The sequence below is a fragment of the Podarcis tiliguerta genome (genome assembly GCF_965153285.1).
Source record: "Podarcis tiliguerta genome assembly, chromosome: 11".
In the NCBI taxonomy this organism is placed as follows: Eukaryota; Metazoa; Chordata; class Lepidosauria; order Squamata; family Lacertidae; genus Podarcis; species Podarcis tiliguerta.
Genome location: NC_139544.1, coordinates 35,283,227 through 35,303,843, shown reverse-complemented (window position 1 = coordinate 35,303,843; position 20,617 = coordinate 35,283,227). Strand labels below are relative to the sequence as shown.

The following is a 20,617-nucleotide window of genomic DNA, read 5'->3' as shown; positions in this document are numbered from 1 at the left end:
CGGTAAAGAGGAAACTGAGAAGAGATATGGCAGCTATCTTCAAATATCTAAAGGGCTGTCGTATGGGAGGGAACAAGCTTGTTTTCTCCTGCTCTGGAGAGTAGGACCCATACCGATGGGTTCAAGTTACAAGAAAGGAGATTCTGACTTAACATCAGGAAGAACTTTCTGAAACTAAGAGCTGATAGACAGTGGAACAGACTCTCTTGGGAGGTGGTAGGCTCTCCTTCCCTGAAGGTTTTTAAACAGTGGTTGGGATGACCATCTGTCATGGATGCTTTAGTTGAGATTCCTGCATTGCAGGAGGCTGGACTAGATGGCCCTTGAGGTCCCTTCCAACTCTACAATTCTGTGATTCAATACTACCTCATTGAGAACTAGGCCTTAAAATTTAAAACTTTCAGAGTACTTAAGCAAACACCCAGAGATTTCACGCCGATGCTTTTGAAGTGCAATAAGCAATACCATATGCTCTCTCTTAGCACTGGGAAAATGTAAATTCACCAGGTATTGCAAATGTGTTTGGTAGATTTAAGAGGAAGTAGGAAGTGTGAGTGTAGGTGGCTTCCCACATTTATTTGAACAAAACTACTTTCCAGTTTGTAGCTGAGGAACATATATACACTCTGAAACCAATTTGCTGTGTTCTGTTGCTTTCTTCTCTGTTAGAATCATAGAATTGTAGAGTTGGAAGGGATCATGACTGTCATCTAGACCAATCCCCTGCAATGCAAGAATCTTTTGTCCAACATGGGGCTCAAACCCACGATCCTGAGATTAAGAGTCGAATGCTCTACTGATTGAGCTATCCTAACAGAGTTAAAGTAGCTGTTGTTCAATGTGGTTCTGCACACAAAAGCCATACCAGCATGTTACTGGTAAAATAAGCCAATGAACTTTCACCTCTTGTCTTGAGCCAATTTGTATTTAGCTGGTGATCACATGAATTAAGAGCCTATGCAGTTCCAGGGTAATTCGCTACTGGACGGAGGCCAGTCAGCTATTAAAAACCAAATAGTAGTTTTATAAAACAGTTGGCTGATGCTGAAATGTCGAGAGACAAGGCTAAGTAGACAGGTTAAAATGCATCTCAATTTTATAGGAATAGTTTACAAAACTTTGCAGCTCAAGATTGTTGTCATCACTAGCAGAAAAGCAACATGATAAAAATTATCCTAAACCTGATTCACAGAACAGAATGGCATTGTTTGAACAATTTTAAAGAAAGTTATTTCCCCTGCTTATGAATCAAGAACTTTTGAAAGGCAATCTGGTCATGTGAGACAAGAGGCAAGCAGAGGAACACAGGTCTGGTGCAACAACAGGGAAGCTATGGTAGGCCCCAGTATTACGCCCTGATACCCAAAATATCCCCCATTGTTATATATCTATTACAGAATTAGAAGTATTGACCCATATTAAAGTTTAGAACAATGGATTGGAGAATGTCAGTTAATACATAAATTAATCAATGAATATTCTATTGTCTATTTCCATTAGCCACTATAATTATACATTTCAGTGGTGCAAAAGTGCAACTCCATGCATACATTTATTAAAACAGGGGGAAACAGACTATAGTTTGGAAACCAGAAGATATTTGTACCACCACACAGTTTGGACACAGATCATCATTTTGCAGAATAGCCACAGAACACAACATCCTTGGCATGTTAGAGGAGGAAATGTTCCTTGCTTATGGTGTTGAAGGGAAGCCACAGGCAACTGACATGTTTTCTATACAACCCAGCCTTGTACTTGGAAAGAGAAAAAATACCACAACAGGAAAGAAAGAAAGAAAGAAAGAAAGAAAGAAAGAAAGAAAGAAAGAAAGAAAGAAAGAAGGAAGGAAGGAAAGATAGATAATGGCCACAGTTAGTTGCAAGACTGTAACTTTGATCCAGAGAAATCTAGATCTAAATAGGTATAACTGAACTTTGTGAAATATCTGAAAACCCTTCAGTTTTTGACAAGCAATGGCCAGTGCTGAGTGATTTCACTCAGGTAGCGAAAGGCAGCAGCGATTGCAGTGTGGCGACAGCTCAGCTGGGGCAAATGAAGAAACAAAGTGCCAAATCCAAGAAGAAAACCAGCTCCAATGATGATCCTGACAATCCGGTGAGGGGAAACAGGTAAGGGCTCCAAGATGCGGGCTGTTTAAATGGCCAGGGCACAGACCAGAGGGAAGCCTTTCTGCACCATCAACTCTGCCCCCTGGCCCAGCCCGTTTCCAAGCCTGCAGCCCCATTTGCCAATCCTGGGTGCAGGCTAGGATCCAGCTCCAGACAGGATGCCAATCCTGAGTTCTCTCGTCGGAGTCTTAGAGGAGCCTCCACTGTCCTGCAATGCCGCCACACCGAGAAGGTGAGTGAACTTTTCGACAAGTTGCATGTGAAACTCAAAAATTTCATAAGTGATTAACAATGCAGTGCAGGGAGCTACAATATACTAAGAAAAATAAAGGCTGTATAAATAATCACTTATTCTCCTAAGTAGTCTGGGTGTTTATTATTTACATTTTGCTCTTGTCATTAAAAGTTTAACACCCCAAAACTTTGTTCACTTCTTTCTACCATGGCTTTGAGAACTCTGACTTCTTCGCATTGTTTCATCTTGACTGTGGTACTGCTTTACTTTTTAGTATACCAATCCCTCATCATTCCCCACTTTTTATTTTGTATTCTGCCACTCTTTTTTCCTGATCCTTTCTTCACTCATCTCTCCACTACTGTCAACTAGGTTTTCCTTTCTATGCCATATCCATTTAAAGTTTCCTCTCTTTGTTGATGAATGCTTGTATTCCTTCACTCTGCAGATATTCTCAGCTTCAAAACCCAAAGGTTATAAAATCTTAACGCAACAACTGGAGGCTGATCTCAGGGATCTGTCCCTCAGAACGCCTTTTCCACTATTACTTCCTTTTTCTTTGTACCAGAGGTAGCCTCCAGATGTTTTCAAATACAACAGTCAACATCCCTGACAATGGTGGCCAGGGCTGATGGGAGTTGTAGTTCACAATCTAGAGCAGAGGTCGGCAAGGTTTACCTCACCTGAGCTGGTTCACTCCTGCGGAGATCATCTGTGGGCTGGATTGTGAGCGTGTGTGAGCATGCACGCCTGCGATTTCTGGCGTCTGCATAGACATTTTTTCCGGTGCCGTGGGATCAAGTCCCCGTGCCGCGCTGTGCCAGTTTAGTGCAGTGTGAGGGGACTCGCCAAGCAGACAGCACATGGGCCTGTTAAACGATCCCCATGGGCTGCTTGTGGCCCATGGGCCTTAGGTTGCCGACCCCTGATCTAGAGGGCACAATATTGGTTATCCATTTTTTATACACTCGTCTCTAAATTATGCCCTGCTTAACTTCTGTCTTAAAGTGCCAATGGAGTATAAAAGCAGCAATAGTCATATTCCCCCTTTCACATGTCCCTAAAGTTATTCCAGGGATCAGTCAATATCCTTGGAGGGATGTTGTGGTGTTGTTGTTTTATTTATACCCCGTCCATCTGGCTGGGTTTCCCCAGCCACTCTGGGCACACAAAGCCAATTCTCCCTATAATACCCTGTACTAACATTCAACTGCTTTTTCCTACAGATATAGAATACTTACAGGTCACTCATATTAGGGTAGCTATGCAAAACAATGACTTCCATTGACTAAATTTGCTGTGCACTATCTGAAATGTTGGAAGCCGCCCAGAGTGGTTGGGGCTACCCAGTCATATGGGTGGGGCATAAATAATAAAGTGATTATTAAAATGATTTCCATATTTGCCAATAAGTACTCTCACATTTTCTTTACTTTGCCTCCGACAGTATCACACCAGATTAGTGATAAAGACAGAGCTGAAAAACTGCTGGTATTTATATTTTGAATAGGGAAACAATCATGCTTCTCTATTCCTTGTCTTTACTGCAAACTCAGATTTTTAAAATTATTTCCTCCCGCCTCCTACCAAGTTGTGCCTAATCAAGTTGTGCAAACTCCCCCATTCCATTTTAAGAATATTACAAAATGCAGATTCAGGCTTTTTCCCATCTTGCCCAACAACATTTCCTTCTCCAATTCCCTCCAACCTGCTTTTTTGTTTTCTTTTGATTTTGCTTAGCATCCAGCCTAATGAAGTGTTTTGAGAGAACATGAAAACCCCTCTTGTTTGGGACTTCAGTTTGTCTTAATAAGGGGTGGGGGGTGGAGGGGAAGAAGATCAACAAGGAAAAAAATAAAACCACTCTACTATTACTTTGGGTTCCCACCCCAGTTAAATTATCAACACAGTTACATGCAATCTGTGTCCAGAATAACTTCAACTTGTTTTTTTTTAACAAGTATTTCCCCAAAACTTTAAACATTATTCTAGTCTTGTGACATGGGTGAAACTGATCTCATCTGAATAGAACTCAGTATTTGTTTGGCTATTATATTTCTGTGCAATCATTAAATGAACATCATTACTGTATCCAGGAACTATACTATTGTATACCATATACTGTATAAAAATATGCAAAACAAAATCAGCTCCAAATTCACTCTGCAAGCACAGCTGCCTATGTTCTTATATGTGGGTTTGAAACAAATATACTTTTCCTTCCTTTGTCATGACAGCTATTCCAGGTTTCTTCTGCTTGGATTACTGCACATAGACCTTTTGAAGTGACATGTTTGGATTGTTTTGTTATACTTTATCCTGGGAATACTGGTATATAAATAGGAAGCTAAGCAGCTGCATTAAACAGAGTCAGACTATTGGTCCACCTTGCTTAGCATTGTCTAAACTGACTGATGGTGGCTCTTCAGGGTTTCAGACAGAGGTCTTTTCCAGCCCTACCTGGGAAAACTGGGAACTGTACCTGGGATCTCTTGCACTGCAAAGCATGTGCTCTACCAGAGAGTCACAACCCTTCATCATTGAGAAGACCCTCATTCCTAAAGCATACCAGGGAAAGTTTAGTAGTGTGGTTCTCTGCACCATTCTACAGACGCAATACATCTGAATTACTTCAAATTGCTGAGTTTCAGAGTTAGGTTAATTGGTGGGAAAGCTTTAGATTTTCCAGCTCACACAGCTGGAACAAATCCTTTTAAAGCACAAGAGGTCACTTGCTGCCCATCTAGAATATTGGTTTTTAGTCTTCCCAATTCAATATAAGCATTTAATTCACCTTGGAAATTCCTAACAGCTTTCTCCATGATTACTTTTGATCTGATTTTAAGTTTAGAGGGAATACTTTGGCTTCCAAAGCCTGCACTTTTGAACTACTTATATTAAAAGTAAAACCAGTTTAAATTGCATTTCATTTTCTAGACAAATAAATTGTTACAATAATGTCCAACAAAGTATCCATTGATATAAAAACTCATTTCCCCCACAAACAGGAATATCAGAATTAGAAACTTAAATCATTTTGAGATTCTAAGGCTCCCAATGAATTTGTACAGTTGACTGAAGGCCAATTTAGGTATTACCCAAGCGCTGCAGCTGCCACCTATGAATGGTTCTGTCTCACATCTCTCACCATTAACACTTGAAGTGGGGAACCACATAGAATAAACTTCTTCAGAATAGTCTACACCAATCCTGAAGCTGTTTAGAGGCTCACCTGAATGACTGTCATTCCCCAAACCCGATTACATGCATTTTTCTATAAGGCATGGGGCCAGACCACATGGAACAATGAACCACACTGAACAAAAACATGTCACTCACTTTTTTTAATTGGTCCAACAAATAATCAGATGCAACATTCTGGCTTTACTTAGAACACCTAATTCCAAGACTCTTAATATTCTGGCTCAAAGTTCTCAAATAGTAACTTGGAAAATTCTCCCAATACAAGGTAACAAGAAGGCCAATAAAAAGGCATCAAAATAGGTTAGGAAGGACCAACTTCCAAGGAAACTCCCAAAGTTTTCACCAAGAAATTGACAGCAATTTCTTGCCATCTATCCCCAGCACACAAGTCTCTCACAACAGCCCAGCACCAGTTATTCCATACTCTGTCCTGTGTCTTGGCAGCAGATTTCGACATTCTGCACTGCTTTGCTCCAATTTATTTATTTATTTATCTATCATTTAATTACATTTGTATACTGTCTTTCATCCAAAGATCAAAGGGTGGTTCACAACATAAACTGCTACTCTCTTATATTTCCATGCTTCCCTGACATTTATTGTTTCTAATTTAAAGTCTATTAACATGAACCCAGATATAAAGACACTAATGTCTTTAACGCTCTGTAATCCTTTGCAAGCTACCAATTCTTGCAAAAAAGCTTTCAGGCCTAATGAAGGTTAAAGGAACAGCCCTCCCGTTCATGCCCACTTCCTGAATGCTGCTGCTAGAAAGCTAAGCTTTGGGGAATGTGAACAGGAGCAGCTTGGAATGCGTACCCCAAATTTATTTGCAAGGCAAGCCTAAAACCAAAGTTCAAATGGATTTTAAGCTAAGATAGCAAGAACACCCCTTAGTTCCAACCTGAATTCCATCCCAAAATTCAGCAACATCACTACATGTGGATCACTAACCATCTCAGATTAAAGCAGTCATGAGAAAGGGATGGCTCGATGCCAGCTGTCAGTTTGTAGTGAGGTTGTAATCTAAATTGGTTTTGCAAAGGACTCCCCACTCCAAAATCTGGGAAATCCCAAAAAAATCCACATAAGTCTCCTGTTGCCAAGCTTTCCCTTTCACACAACAGCTTTGACTGCAGATTTTTTCACTCGTTTTTTTACCCAGACAGCTCTATTTACAGTGCCAGCAGCAGTTTTTGATCCAGGCACATAAAATCCAAGAATGGCTGTGCATTGGTTAAGACAATATTTCCCCCTACCCACAAAAACCTGCCCTTGCGTCATTGGATTCACTTCTGTTGAGCCTCATAGTCATAACATTAGATTTTGCTCAAAAAGCCGGGGGAGGATTGATTATGGAAGTGCTTTCCTCTCTTTCCACCTACACACACACACACACACACACACACAGAGAGAGAGAGAGAGAGAGAGAGAGAGAGGGCCTCATACAGTCAATGTCTTGCTGTAAGCCTAAATATCCCATCTTGAAATGAAGCCAGCGGTGCAAAGGATCTTCCTCTGAAGGAATCAAGTCACACTTACAAAGAAACCATTTTACTGACACCAGGCCAGGTGACTGACATGTGGGACAACCTTGCCCACTTGTCAAAATGGCACATTGGTCAGCTTCTGTTCCCCACTCTCTGCTCCCCATGTCTCTGGTCAGAAAGTGAAAGAGGAATCAGCACAGGATAAGTATTCAGAGTGAATAAAACTAAACTGTAATGCCTTGATCGCACAGTACCAGCCACTCCTAAATGGCAATTTTCCACAATGGCCAATATTTGAACAAATGCATGTTGATGTAGTAAAGACACCAATTCAAATTAACAAGTTTGACATGTTTCTTGCTTCAATTTCAGTTCAATTACTATATAAACCACAAAATTAAAGGCACTTGGCAGGTTAACAAACCAAAATGTAAATTCATTATGTTTTGCAGAATACCATGTGAGGTGGTTGTGCAAACTGGCTACTAATTCTGTAATTAAAAATGATGGGTGGATTAAATAAATGGAAACCCGATCTAAGTTTTGCCTTCCCCATCTAGAAGGAAATACACAATGACCACACATGAAAGGCCAGGAAGTTAGAAGAGAGGAAATAGCTAAAGGCAGATCACACAACCCACAGCTATAATAAATTATAATAATAATTTATTTATATCCTGCCCATCTGGCTGGGTTTCCCCAGCTACTCTGGGAGGCTTCCAACAAAAGATTAAAATACAATAATTCATCAAATATTAAAAACTTCCCTAAACAGGGCTGCCTTCAGATGTCTTCTAAAAGTCAGATAGTTGTTTATTTCCTTGACATCTGATGGGAGGGCTTTCCACAGTGTGGGTGCCACTACCGAGAAGGCCCTGTACTTGGTTCCCTGTAACCTCACTTCTTGCAGTGAGGGAACTGCCAGAAGGCCCTCGATGCTGGACCTGAGTGTCCGGGCTGAGCGATGGGGGTGGAGACGCTCCATCAGGTATACTGGGCCAAGGCCATTTAGGGCTTTAAAGGTCAGCACCACATTTGTGGCTCACATTTAAACAACTCCTCTGTGAAGAAGAAGGTGGCAGACCTGGATCATAGCCGTATGATACCTCGGAACCAAAAAGGTGGCAGCCCTATGGTGACGCCTTCACAAGCACATCTCACCTCATGAAAATGACATGGTAAAAGTTATCACCCAGGGAAGAACGTCACAAAATAATGCAAGTGCCTAGTCAATATAGGACAGAAGCATTAAAAGCAGAGCTGACGTATTATCACATATGGATATCAGAACTATGCAATGTTATCAGGTCTTTGTTCTTATCTTCTGGTTCCCACATGTGCAAGTGCTAATTATGAAGCAATCACAGTTCATATCAGGAAGCGACAACAATACTCCCTTCATAGCCTGTTCTACTCCAGTGGTTTTGAGCTACCACCAGCCAACCTCTTGAAAACTGCCGAGGGCCTTGGAAAACCACTTCATGCCCTTTCTGCCTATTGTAGCAATTGTAATGTGCTGTGCTGGATGAGGTATGATTTTTAATTGTATTTTTATGCCTTTTTATTTCTTATATTTGATTTTATTGTATTCCAAGTGCTTCCTTCCCCCCTCCCCTCCCAAAAAGAAAGAACATCACTTCAAGTCTGTCTGGTTTACCTTATGGGCAGACAGGACCACTGGGTTCACAAACACTGCTCCCACTGTTCTTCAAAGACGTGCCACAGACCACCATCAGAATAAAGCTTGCAGTTCTTATATTAGCAAAGATGGAAATTAATTTTAGGTGGTGCATTATGCAAAAGAGACAACAGAAGCCAAACAGTAGCATTGCCTAGTTGCTGAAGGGCATGCAGCTCTCAAAAAGTAAACTTCCATCTTCACCGGGTAGGTAGTCCATTTCTTCCAGTCTTAGGATTCTATTGCTTGGCAGATATATTTAATATCCACCACAACACAAAAATAGTAAAGGTCATTTTGGCCTGCAAGAAAAATCCCAAAATCTTAAGTAAGCTTTTGAATACTCCGAAACTTGCATTAGGATGATGAAATGTACCATCCAGGCCAGGCATAGGCAACCTTGGCCCTCCAGATGTTTTGAGACTACAACTCCCATCATTCCTGACCACTGATCCAGCTAGGGATGATGGGAGTTGTGGTCCCAAAACATCTGGAAGGCCAAGTTTGCCTATGCCTGATCCAGGCCATTGAAGAGCTCTGGAGCTTCCTTGTGATTTTGTAATATTATGGTTGGCCTAACAAAGGCATTAATTACTAACTGTGGATTTTTCTGATGAATCAGCACAACTTCCTTTACTTTTTGTGTGATTTTGAGACCATGACATTTAGCCATTCGGGACAGGGATCCTAAAACTGGAGCATGATACTAATTGTGAATGCTTTTAAGGTCTTTTCCTTCAGTAAAATTATGTGGCCACCCTCATTTAGCAGTTACTCATTAACTATGAATAAAAAAAGGTGAAGATAAACATGTCTGGCTGCCAAATTACAGTCATCAATACTTGTACCTAGCCAAGAACTGTTTGAAGAAACCCGCAGTAACTGGAAAACACTGGGTACACCTAGAAAGTACACATACAGCTCACTCTTTTATTTTAAAGAAGAAAAGCTATTCCATTCAGGTTTCTCCTCACCTGATAAATCCATTACTATATGAAAGTTACCCGCTTATCCACTTTGGGAACCATGTATTTAAATAGCGATACATTTTCAAGCACACAAGGACACAACTAAAATACAAGTTAAAGACAAGTTCCATGGCTCTCAAAGGGAAAGCCAAGCATGTGCTTAAATTATCCCAATGTGAAATCAAAGGAACTTTCATTAAGTGCTTCACTTGGCTGAACAATGCTTGAAATAAAGTGTTATGGTTAATGGCTGTAGCTCCTTAAGAGCAAGCGATACATCTTTGCATTGCTAAGAATTCAAATCTACTCCAAAATGTGCAGCCGCTGATTTTTTTAAAGAGTTGTGGCTCAATAACTTCAGCCTATCCGGTTCTTAGCATGCAGTCAAGCATGAGTACTATTTAAAAGAAAGGTGGTCACAGATGATGTAGTTGCATTGCTACTGAAATTGTGGCCATCATCTTGCATTTCACTTCATTCACCTCCTAACACTGATCTCAGGAGGTCAAGCACCTATGAGTTTGGAGGTGAAACTGGGCTGCCTCAAAACAAGGTTGTGCTTTCTACATATCATGGCGGCTCCCTAATATACTTCTACACATAAAAGTGTGTGAAGTTCTTTAGAAGAACAAAACAAGAATGTTGCTATCCGTTCGGCAGATCTATGGATGCAGAGGGAAAAGAAATGAGAAAATACTAGAGTATTTTAGACTATGGCATTAGATACTGCATCTGAAACTGCAGCAACTGCAGGGTCAAGGTCACTCTGAAGTACTGCAGTAAGTATATAAGAAGAGCCTTGTTGGATCAGGCCCATCTAGTCCAACATCTTGTTCCCACAGTGGCCAACAAGATACCCGTGGAAAGCCTGCAAGCAGGACATGAGCGCAACAGCATTGTGCCTACCTGCAATTCTCAGCACCTGGTCTTCAGAAGCATACTGCCTCTGACAGTGTAACACAGCCATTGTGGCCAATAGCAATTGACAACATTGTCCTCCATGAAGTCAAGCAACTTGTGTAGCCTGTTGGTCACACTGAATCCTCAAATCCTCCAGCGATTCCTCCCCCACAGTGGGAGTCAGTAACCACTGGACTGGACAAATTAACTCTACTGGCTGGTTATCAAAGGATGCAATGCAAGCTGTGAAGTGAGTTTTCTTTGCTGTCCGCGCTGCCACTTGGTAGGCACAATTATGTGCATTAGCCAGAGTTCAGTCAGCTTTGGAGTGAGATTTGCACCATGTGCACAAGCCTTTGTCTGGCTTGCTTCATGCATCAGAACTCCCCAGAATACCAAGGAACTTCTCAGTCTCTACAACACTGAGGAGGCTGTCCTGGAGCTGCCCATTTCATCTTGCTATTACATAAGGATTGTTGTCTTTCTCCTCTGAAAGATCCCCCAGAGCATTCAAGAACACTTCAGGTTCCATCAGTCTCCAAAGGTGGGCTATCTGAACAGGGAGTGCAACCATTACAAGGAGTGCATTTCACCACCATCTTTGGTCCATCCCACATATCACTCACAGTAAAGACCAAGTCAAGGGCGTGCCCTGCCCAATGTGTTGCATCAATGACTATTTTGAGGCAGCCCCATAGCTGTCATGAAGTCTTGAGCTCCATTTGGAAATGAAGTCACCTAGGACTAAGTCCCACAACACTACACCTGTACCTCAGCTCGCTTAGTCAGGATGTCACTGGTTTTTCAATAGGCCAGCAGCATCCCCTGGCCATTTTTCTGGCCCAACACTAGGAGCAGACCCTCTAAGGGAGAGCCAGTGTGGTGTAGTGGTTTAGAGCGATAGACTCGTAATCTAGGGAACTGGGTTCGTGTCTCCGCTCCTCCACATGCAGCTGCTGGGTGACCTTGGGCCAGTCACACTTCTTTGAAGTCTCTCAGCCCCACTCACCTCACAGAGTGTTAGTTGTGGGGGAGGAAGGGAAAGGAGAATGTTAGCCGCTTTGAGACTCCTTCGGCTAGTGATAAAGTAGGATATCAAATCCAAACTCTTCTTCTTCTTCTAAGGTCATCCCATGATCAATAGGTTTTCTGGTAAAGGAGATGGTGCTTCTATTAACAGCAACAACACACACACACACACACACACACACACACACACACACACACACTGAGTCTGGTCTGGAGCTGTATCAAGTATCCAGATGCACAAAACTCAGTTAGGTAGTACTGGTAGTACACACCAGGTCAGTCCTTTCATCCAAAATCAAGTCACAGATGAGCATGGTTTCATGAATTGACCTAACATTCACTAGCAACACCAACAAACCAGAAGGCTCAATGGATAAATTACCAGATGTTCTATAGGAGTGGGAGGAGTTGGGCAGCAGACAGAGACCAAACATCTAGGGCTCTCTGCCCCCGATGGTGATCAGCTATTACATTCCAACTATACCTTCCCTAGCCCACTACCACTGACATTGGGACAGCTTCTTACAAGATCAGGAAGAAGGATGAGTCTGGGCCTCACCAACCACTGGAGCCAAGAGGTGAGGGGATGAGGGCACTTACCATAGTATTAGCAAATGAATTTGCTAGCACTGTTGCATACTAGCATCAATGCAGTGTTGTCAAGCTCCCCATGCTTACAATATTTGCACATTCACTTGCAATAGCAAGTGTCCGCCCCTTCCCATAATCAGTGAATTTGCAAACATGTTAAGCATGGAAAACCAGACAACACTGCAACAACATTATCCTGAAAAAGCAACCTTTTCCCATTCATTTTTCTAGCTAGTCACAACAGACAAACAAAACACAGGGGCATCTTCCTCCCTGACTTCTTGCTAGCTACATCTGCGGGTTCTCTCTGACACACACACTTCCTCTTCAGAACACTAATCTCAGTCCAGCCCCAGCAAGCAGTGATAGGAGTCTTGACAGGCCCCTGAAAAGAATCTTCCAGAAATTATTGATCACTGAGAAATCATCAGTTGCTTCCATACTAGCTGTTGTGTCTCGAATCATCAGTCACTCAACTGATCTCAAGCAATCAAGTACATTACAATGGCCACTTAACATATTGTAAAGCTTGAGAAACTAATTTATGGCGTACGCTCACATAGAAAAAATGCACTTCAAAAGTAAAGAACATGTGATAAAACAGGCTCTTATGAAACATCAGACAATATATCAGACAATTATTAACTAAAGTGCAGTAACACAAAAAGGACACATTCTACCCCAGCCAACTTAAAGATGAACACCAAATTAAGCAAAAAGATCAGAGGGAAATAAAACATGCCTGTAAACCTGCAACTGAGGAAGACGCTTCATGTATCTGATGAAGTTTTTCCCAGTCCACAAAAGTTTATAATAAAATGTTTTAACCTTCAAAGTACTTACAAGATTCCTTGTTGTTTTTGATGCAACAAACTAACATGGCTACCCCTCTGGAGTTACAAAAGCTCTCAGTTGCCACAACAATTCTTAAAATATCAGTATGTTCATATTTAAAACATAGTAAACTACAACACACAAGTCTGTGTGGAATTTTAATTTATCTACATTATAATCACAGCAGTGGTTTTAAAAATAAAATATCACATGAAGTAAAGAAGACTCGGGAGTGGGTGGGGGAGAACCTAAAAGCCCTAGAGCCTTTCTTATTTTCTTTGCAAAACACTGATCTCCAAATATAGAACAAGTTAGCTAGACTGACTCAAGTTTGATTGGCAGCTGACAGCAAAAACTTATTAGCAAATAATGTAAAGCATGTGTCAGAAACAGAACTGAATGTCAGAAATAACTGTATTGGTATTATTCCAGTGACAAAGTGTAGGGTTTAAGAGCTCAGCAGACTTGGGCTTAAATCTCAGATCATTTCAGTGAGCAACTATGGGCAGGTCAGAAGGCTACTTCCTGCAATGTTTTTAGCATGTACACGTTAGAAGATGTGCATGCAACATAAGGCAGATGCACTTGTTAGTGAGTTGGCATTGGCCACAGCTGCTCACTGTGCTTGGCTCCATGTTAAATCCAGAAGCTGCCTCCCGCCTCAGTTCCCTATCTGATGAGTATCCTCTACTTTTTGTGAGAATGAATATATTATTTCTTATTTATTTCTTACATTTGTATCGCATCTGTTCCTCCAAGGTCACCTAGTGAGCTTCACAGGTGAGTGGGGATTCGAACCTATATGTCCCAGGTCCTAGTCCAACACTCTAACCATTGCACCACACTGGCTCTTACCATCAAGGTACCTTGTCAATGAAAAGCAAAACTCATAAAGTACAACTAGCTTGCTTCAGAAGAGTTGTGGTATAACTTTTCAGGTATACCCCACTTGACTGTGAATAAAAACCCCATCAGGTTATTTATCACAATAAGACGTGATTTTGGTAACTGGAAGAGTTAACAGCCATGCAACACAACATAACATTTGAGTAAGTATGAATAACTTAAAAAAAAAAAAAAACCATTATGGGAACACCCAAGCATTACAAACTGTCAGGACCAGTTTATTTGCTCTGCCCTGTATGTCAGCACATATTTCCCACCACCATTAGAGAAGGGAAAATCAGGTTACAGGAAAATGAGGTGCAAGTCTGGAAGACTTGGCCATGGCAAGATGGCACTTTGAGCTTAGCTTCTTTCAAGATCACCTTTTCTGTAAGCTACTTATTAGTTACTCTATGACTGGGAGATTCTGGTTTTGCTTGTCACTTTGCTACCATGAGTAATACAATGCATAGTACTGAAACTAGCAGAGGCTTAAAAACTGTTCTTGGAAACTGTTCCCTTAGCTCAGTTCTGCCAAAGAAGAACAACTATTTCCTCTGTTTGCAGCTTTATGTTGCTATCACTCTCAGAAAGGTACATCTTTTCTCAAACCACTTCCTGGCTCAGTCTGAAGGAGAACTCTGAACTTCTGCCATGGAGCCTCGTGGTGTGCTTTGTAGGCAATTATTGCCAGAAAAAAGAGCACGCACTTCAGCCGATATCATGGCCTCTTGAGGATCTCAGCAGCAGCAGGTGGTATTAATGCAGGTTGGGACAGGGCAGCAGCAGGAAGAAGAACAATATATCATTATGTGCTTTTCCTATATGCTACCCAAGCGAGTTAGTGTCAGCAGTCATCAAGGTCATAGAAGCCTTGTGAATTAGGATAGCTAGCTTGCCACAACCAGGGAACAAAATATATAGCTTACCAGTTCAAAAGCTTTAAGGAAAGCTGACTTTTCAGGACTGTGAGCTCATCAACACAACACCAGTAAGCAAAGGACCTCTAAAGTAAGGTGCCTTTATTATGAAACTGCACAGTGCTGTTCTGAAACCTTGGCGGTTTCATCAGAGTGGGGCACCTGGAGTCAAGGTTATGGGCATTCTATATGCTTTATCATTTGAGGCTGACACCCAGGGGTCGTGCAGGGCTTGTACCTAAAATTTTGATACAGGCTTCTTAGAATTTTAAGAGCCCTTTCAAACTCTGCCAGGCAAATGTGGGACATTTCAAGGAATGGGAACAGTCAGAGAACATGGCAGTTGCCTGTTGCAATATTGCAAGTTTAATAGCACATTCAGCTGGGGGTGGGGGTGGTAAACAGTTGCAACAACAGGCACACCTTTGCTGCCCAGCCAGAGCAGCAGTTAACTGTCATGACTCCTCCCTGCCAAGGTGCAGTGGAAATTATAGCTGGGAGACAATGTCAAGGCACTCTGTGTTCTCAGCACCCTCCCAACATAAACTCTTCAGGCATAAAACACGATACAAGCACATTCTACTCTAATTTAACTTTGCATCCCCTTCAGATGTAATACCAAAGATCTTTTGATTAATGGTGCAGACTTCCAGCTCCTAAAGATAAAACAAATCCAGAAATTCCTTCACTTCTAGGAGGAATTAGGGAAGCGGGCACACGCAAATTACTACTGCTTCGTACATAATTTCTAACCACACATCTATTTTCTTAATGCTAAAGAAGGGCTGATGCATATTTTGCAAATGCATGTGCAAATTGAGATGTTGCACAGAAGCCTCTGTTGGGGGAATCAATTGGTCATTACTCCCTACATGGCATATCTACAGTGGTACCTCTGGTTACATAATTCGTTCTGGGGGTCCATTCTTAACCTGAAACTGTTCTTAACTTGAAGCACCACTTTAGCTAATGGGGCCTCCTGCTGCCACCGCGCCACCGGAGCACAATTTCTGTTGTCATCCTGAAGCAAAGTTCTTAACCCGAGGTTCTATTTCTGGGTTAGCGGAGTCAGTAACCTGAAGCGTATGTAACCTGAGGTACCACTGTATAGGGATTGTAGTCTGAGATCACAACCACATATTCACATTCCTAAGAGTAAGTCCCATTTATCTAAATGGAGCTTATTAGCTCTGAGTGGACATGTATAGGATTACAGTGTTAAGCACCTCTATGCACGCTTGCTTGGGAGTAAGTCCTAGAGATCTCAAGGAGCTTATTTCCAAGCAAATACAGTAGGTGATTCGCTTGTGTTTGGAATCCTTGCCTTAACACATTGCACGTACACTCTATAGCAGAACTATAGTAAAACCCCCACAACTTAAAAGAGCACTTGACATCAGATTCCTTTCTATCTAAGAACTCCGCCAGCAGAAGAGTCTTCAAAAAGCAAGCAAGCAAGTTCTGTCTCAGCCTGCTGGCTTGTCGAGAGATTACAGGAGCCACACGGACACCGCGCCGTCAGCTTGTGACACCTTGACCTATGAAATCCTTCCTGCTGGAGCCGCGCAGGGAGGGAGAGAAACCATCCTGCAAAGCGCTCAGGTAACGAGCCAGCGACAGGTGTTTCCCGTCGCCTCTACCGCAAACAGCGCCCCCAAGGACACCTCTCCTTCCCGCACACGTGTCCCTCTGTAGGGCAAGGGCGGCCTCGACACCTGAGCGCTTCGGGAGTCTCTCCCCAGAACCCCGCGAAACAGAAAAGGGGGGGGGGAGAGAAACACGTCTGTACGCGCGTGCGTGTGCAACGCCGCCGTCCCGGCTCGGTGCTCCATTTTGGCGCAAACCCAAATGTAATCAATAAAGTGAGTTGGCAGCGAGCGAGGCAAGTCAGCGCCGGGGTACTTACAGCCATAGCGCGGTCTCTGCAAAGCCGGCGAAGAGGGCTCCTCATAATGCATTCTCCCGGCTCACAAACTTCTCGAAGCCAGGAATAATCCGCTCTTTCACCGTCCTGCAGCCGCCGCCGCCGCCGCTGCTCCACAAACACACACGCACAGTAGGGGGAGCCGCCTGTTCCTGCCGCGCACTCCTCGCCTCTTCCGCAACAGCCCTCCAGGCAGCCTCGGTCGTCCTCGCAGCCGCTGCCTGAAGCTTCAGAAGCCGACGACGGGGACCCAGTCTCTGGCAGTCGGCGGACACCAAACCTGAGGCGAGCGGGCGGGAAGGCGCGCCTTCCGTCTCCTCCTTCTCCTGCAGCCGCCGCCGCCGCCGCGCGCGAATGAAGTTGGGCGCAGGCTGAAGGGCGGCTCTCGCCTCCTGCTTTCCCTCCCCCTCTCTGATTCGCTCCTTCGCGACCAGGACTCGTCCCTTTTACCTGGCTCGCCTCTTTGAGCGCTCGACGCCCTCTCGGGCCAGGCGGCGGCGGCGGCGACAGATTAGCTCGTTGTTCGCTGGCGCGCTCAGCTCTTCCCTGAGGGAAGCCGCCAAAGTGAACTCCTTTCTCCACCCCCAGCGCGCTTCCTCTCTTCCTCGCTTTCCCCGGCCCCGTTATTTAGGGGGGGGGGAGGAACAGAGCCTGCTCCACAGCGACCCCTCCCGCCTCCTGCCAGCGGCCGTCGACGCAGCCGGGTGGGCCGAGCCCCCTCCTCTCCTCAGCTCGCAGCCTGCGCCGAGGGGAGGCCAGGCGAGATGCCTCCAGCCGGGGGGCTCTCCGCTTTCCACTTCACCGGCCTCCCCCGTCTTGACCCGGTGTGTGGCTTGTGCGCTTTGCACCACAGAAGTTTAAAATAAAAACTGAAAACGCACGCACGTCAGGAAACAAAAGAATTCGCCTGTTTTCATCCTATTTCTGTCCCAGGCAGTTGCTGGGTTACAGAGAAACGCTCTTCTCCCCCCCAAAGATACTTGACCAATAAGCACCTCCTTCCAGAAATAGAAAGTCTTGCCTGCGTTGTGAGGAGCACCTTGTTCGCGGCGCTTAGGCTTCACCGTTACAGGCTGGAGTTTCGCTCCTTTCAGTGCTCAGGTTTGGAACATATTTTATTCTTCTTTACTGATGACATTTATATGCCACTTTTGTCCTCCAGGTCGACCCAGGTTCAACAGTACATGGTTCTCCCTTCCCCACTTTATCCTCACAACAACCCTGTGAGGTAGGTTAGGTTGAGGGACACCAAGTGAGCTTAATGGAGAGGAGATCAAAACCTGATCTCCCAGGTCACAGTCCCAACTCTCTAAGCATTACACTCCTCTGGCTCCCCTAGGTAGTGAAATGAAAGTGTTCTTGAACAAGCATGGAAAGGGTTTCTTTCCTTACTCAAGGACGAGGGTAAATCCTCACGCATCAGCGACTGATAGTGCAATCTTAACCGTGAGAGGTTGTGGTTTCTCAACCCACCCCAGCTGGTGTTAAACCAGAGTAACTAAACGATGGTGGCTGAGGAGAAGTCCTGCTGGTTTAAGATAAGCTGAAAGAAGTTATGCATGGGGAATCGGGTGTGTTGGCAGCAGAGAGAAATAAAGATAAATAAAGATATACTGCATCCTAATGCCCACCCATGGAATTCAACGTACAGTGGTACCTCGGGTTAAGAATTTAATTCGTTCTGGAGGTCCGTTCTTAACCTGAAACTGTTCTTAACCTGAGGTACCACTTTAGCTAATGGGGCCTCCTGCTGCTGCCGCACGATTTCTGTTCTCATCCTGAAGCAAAGTTCTTAACCTGAGGTACTATTTCTGGGTTAGCGGAGTCTGTAACCTGAAGCATCTGTAACCTGAGGTACCACTGTATTACATCTCTCCAAATGTAGATGTAACTAAATTCACTCCATAAAACACAATGTAACAGCAGAAAATGAACCTGCCCAAGTCCATTACAAAGAATAGTTGGACTGCAGTTTTGCTAAATCTGTGATCTTAAACCCACTTTCCTGGGAGTAAGCCCCACTGAACTCTGAGTAGACATGCCTAGGTTTGCAACCTTACACAGGGTGTTTACCTGCCATATTAGAGTTGCTCTGCTCAGCTGCAAATAGGCCAAACACATTTAATGGGAGATTTCTTCATGAATAGGCATGACATAGGGTTCTATTGTAACTAAGACTGGCTTCAGTAGGAAACCAAATAACTTTACCCCCCAAAAATAAATCTTAACATATTATCTGATATGTCAGATTGTGGACTGTTCAAGAAATCTGGAAGGATGATTTCCATATAACCCCATGTGTCTCTTTTTAGGAGTGAAGCTGTGGCCTGGGTACCACCTGCTTCAACCTTTTAGAAAATATGAATTCACACAGTCTTGTGTCTGAAGCAGCTGCTCAGTGCATGTAGCCATTCGCTGTTTAGAATGGTCAGGTCATATTAACAGCTTCTAAAAGACCCACCTTTTCAACATAACCTGTGAGCATGAACCTGGAGAGCTACAAAGAATATAAAAGTGTCTCCCTATTATCTATGTCTTGCTTGTGGTTGGGTTCCATGACTCACTGAGTCAATGTTTCAAAAAGTAATAGGAAAAAGAAAGGCTTTCGTATTTATCTCCAGGCTTTGACCCTTCTAAACAAACAACCACAAAAAAGCTTCACTCTGTTAGAGTTGAAAATGAAAATAAACAAGCTACTGTGTTCACTTCAGAGAACTACAGCTTAAGTAACTACTGAGTTAGAGCCTAGTTAAAGAAAACATAAAAGCAAGCAAAAAAAGATGGTCTTAAAGTAATCAACACACCTTTTAATTACCAGGGGGAGTTCAAGCTAGTGCCCTCCCCATAGGAACACAAATGATAGATTCATCAGTATATAAATTTTGTTGATGGGGCTCTGGGCTCCTGGCAATGTATCTTGGATGCAGAACAGGAAATACTCCTTCCACTCTAGCATTTTCATCTATAATTGTCATCTTTTTGTTCATTCGCTATGTATGGACTAGAGTGTCCGCACAATCTCATTGCTAGCCTGCTGCAGTTCAATGTGTGGTAAAATACAGTTGCAGCACCATTCTGCCTAGCAGGGACAGGCAAATTAAAACTACTTCCAGCATGGTAAGTGTACACCTAAAGTTGATCCCAGGCAGGGAACAAAACTGTTAGGTATGTCCCAAGTAAAGACTACACTACAGCTGTGTAAGCACCATAAATTTAAAGCACCCTTCCCCCCAAAATCCTGAGAAATGTAATTTACCCCTCACAGAGCTACAATTCCCAGGATCCTTAACAAACCACACATAGGTTGTTGTGTTTCCAACACAGCAGCAGCCCCAGTACACACTGCCCTGTGTTCAGTAATGCAGTTAAGGGGTGAATGTGGAGAAATGCAGCTTTGAGACTCTTTTCATAACAGAAGTGATGTCCTCTGTCCCAAGCACCAGGTGAATTAATTAACTCTCCTTGCTCTGGCAAGGGAATGAGAAGACAATGTGATCACAATCAAGCAGAGGCTGTACAATTATTTCCTTTTTATTTAACGAGGTTCCTTCTTCACACTGGCTGTGTAACGAGTGACAGTTTTCCACAAGTTTCTTTGCAATTCCAGTTATAAGCTAAAGGTTGCATTTCAGCTGCCTGCAGATCTTTTGTGAAACCTCAATGCATTCTATGTTGAAACTATGCAATCAGAAGTTAAGCAAAACTGTGTTAAGTGGGACCTATCCTCAGGTGACTGTTCATAGCATTGCAGTCATGCTGATCTTAGCAAAGGTGTGCATGTGTCATTATGAGCTCCTGCACACATAATTTTACCATTACACCACTGC

General features: G+C 43.3%; 1 protein-coding gene across 2 annotated transcripts in view; it reads right to left on the bottom strand.

Moving 5' to 3' along the window:
- IQGAP2 (IQ motif containing GTPase activating protein 2) overlaps positions 1–17,763 on the bottom strand; it is a 120,725-nt gene extending 102,962 nt beyond the window's left edge. The window contains exon 1 of one of the 2 annotated variants that reach the window (XM_083403627.1): positions 16,773–17,763. In XM_083403627.1, coding sequence (XP_083259753.1) covers positions 16,773–16,824 — 52 coding nt within the window. In that variant the 5' untranslated portion in view covers positions 16,825–17,763. The remainder of the gene's footprint in view (positions 1–16,772) is intronic. The other variant, XM_083403626.1, reaches the window with a different exon arrangement.
- Between the last annotated feature and the right edge of the window lie 2,854 nt (positions 17,764–20,617).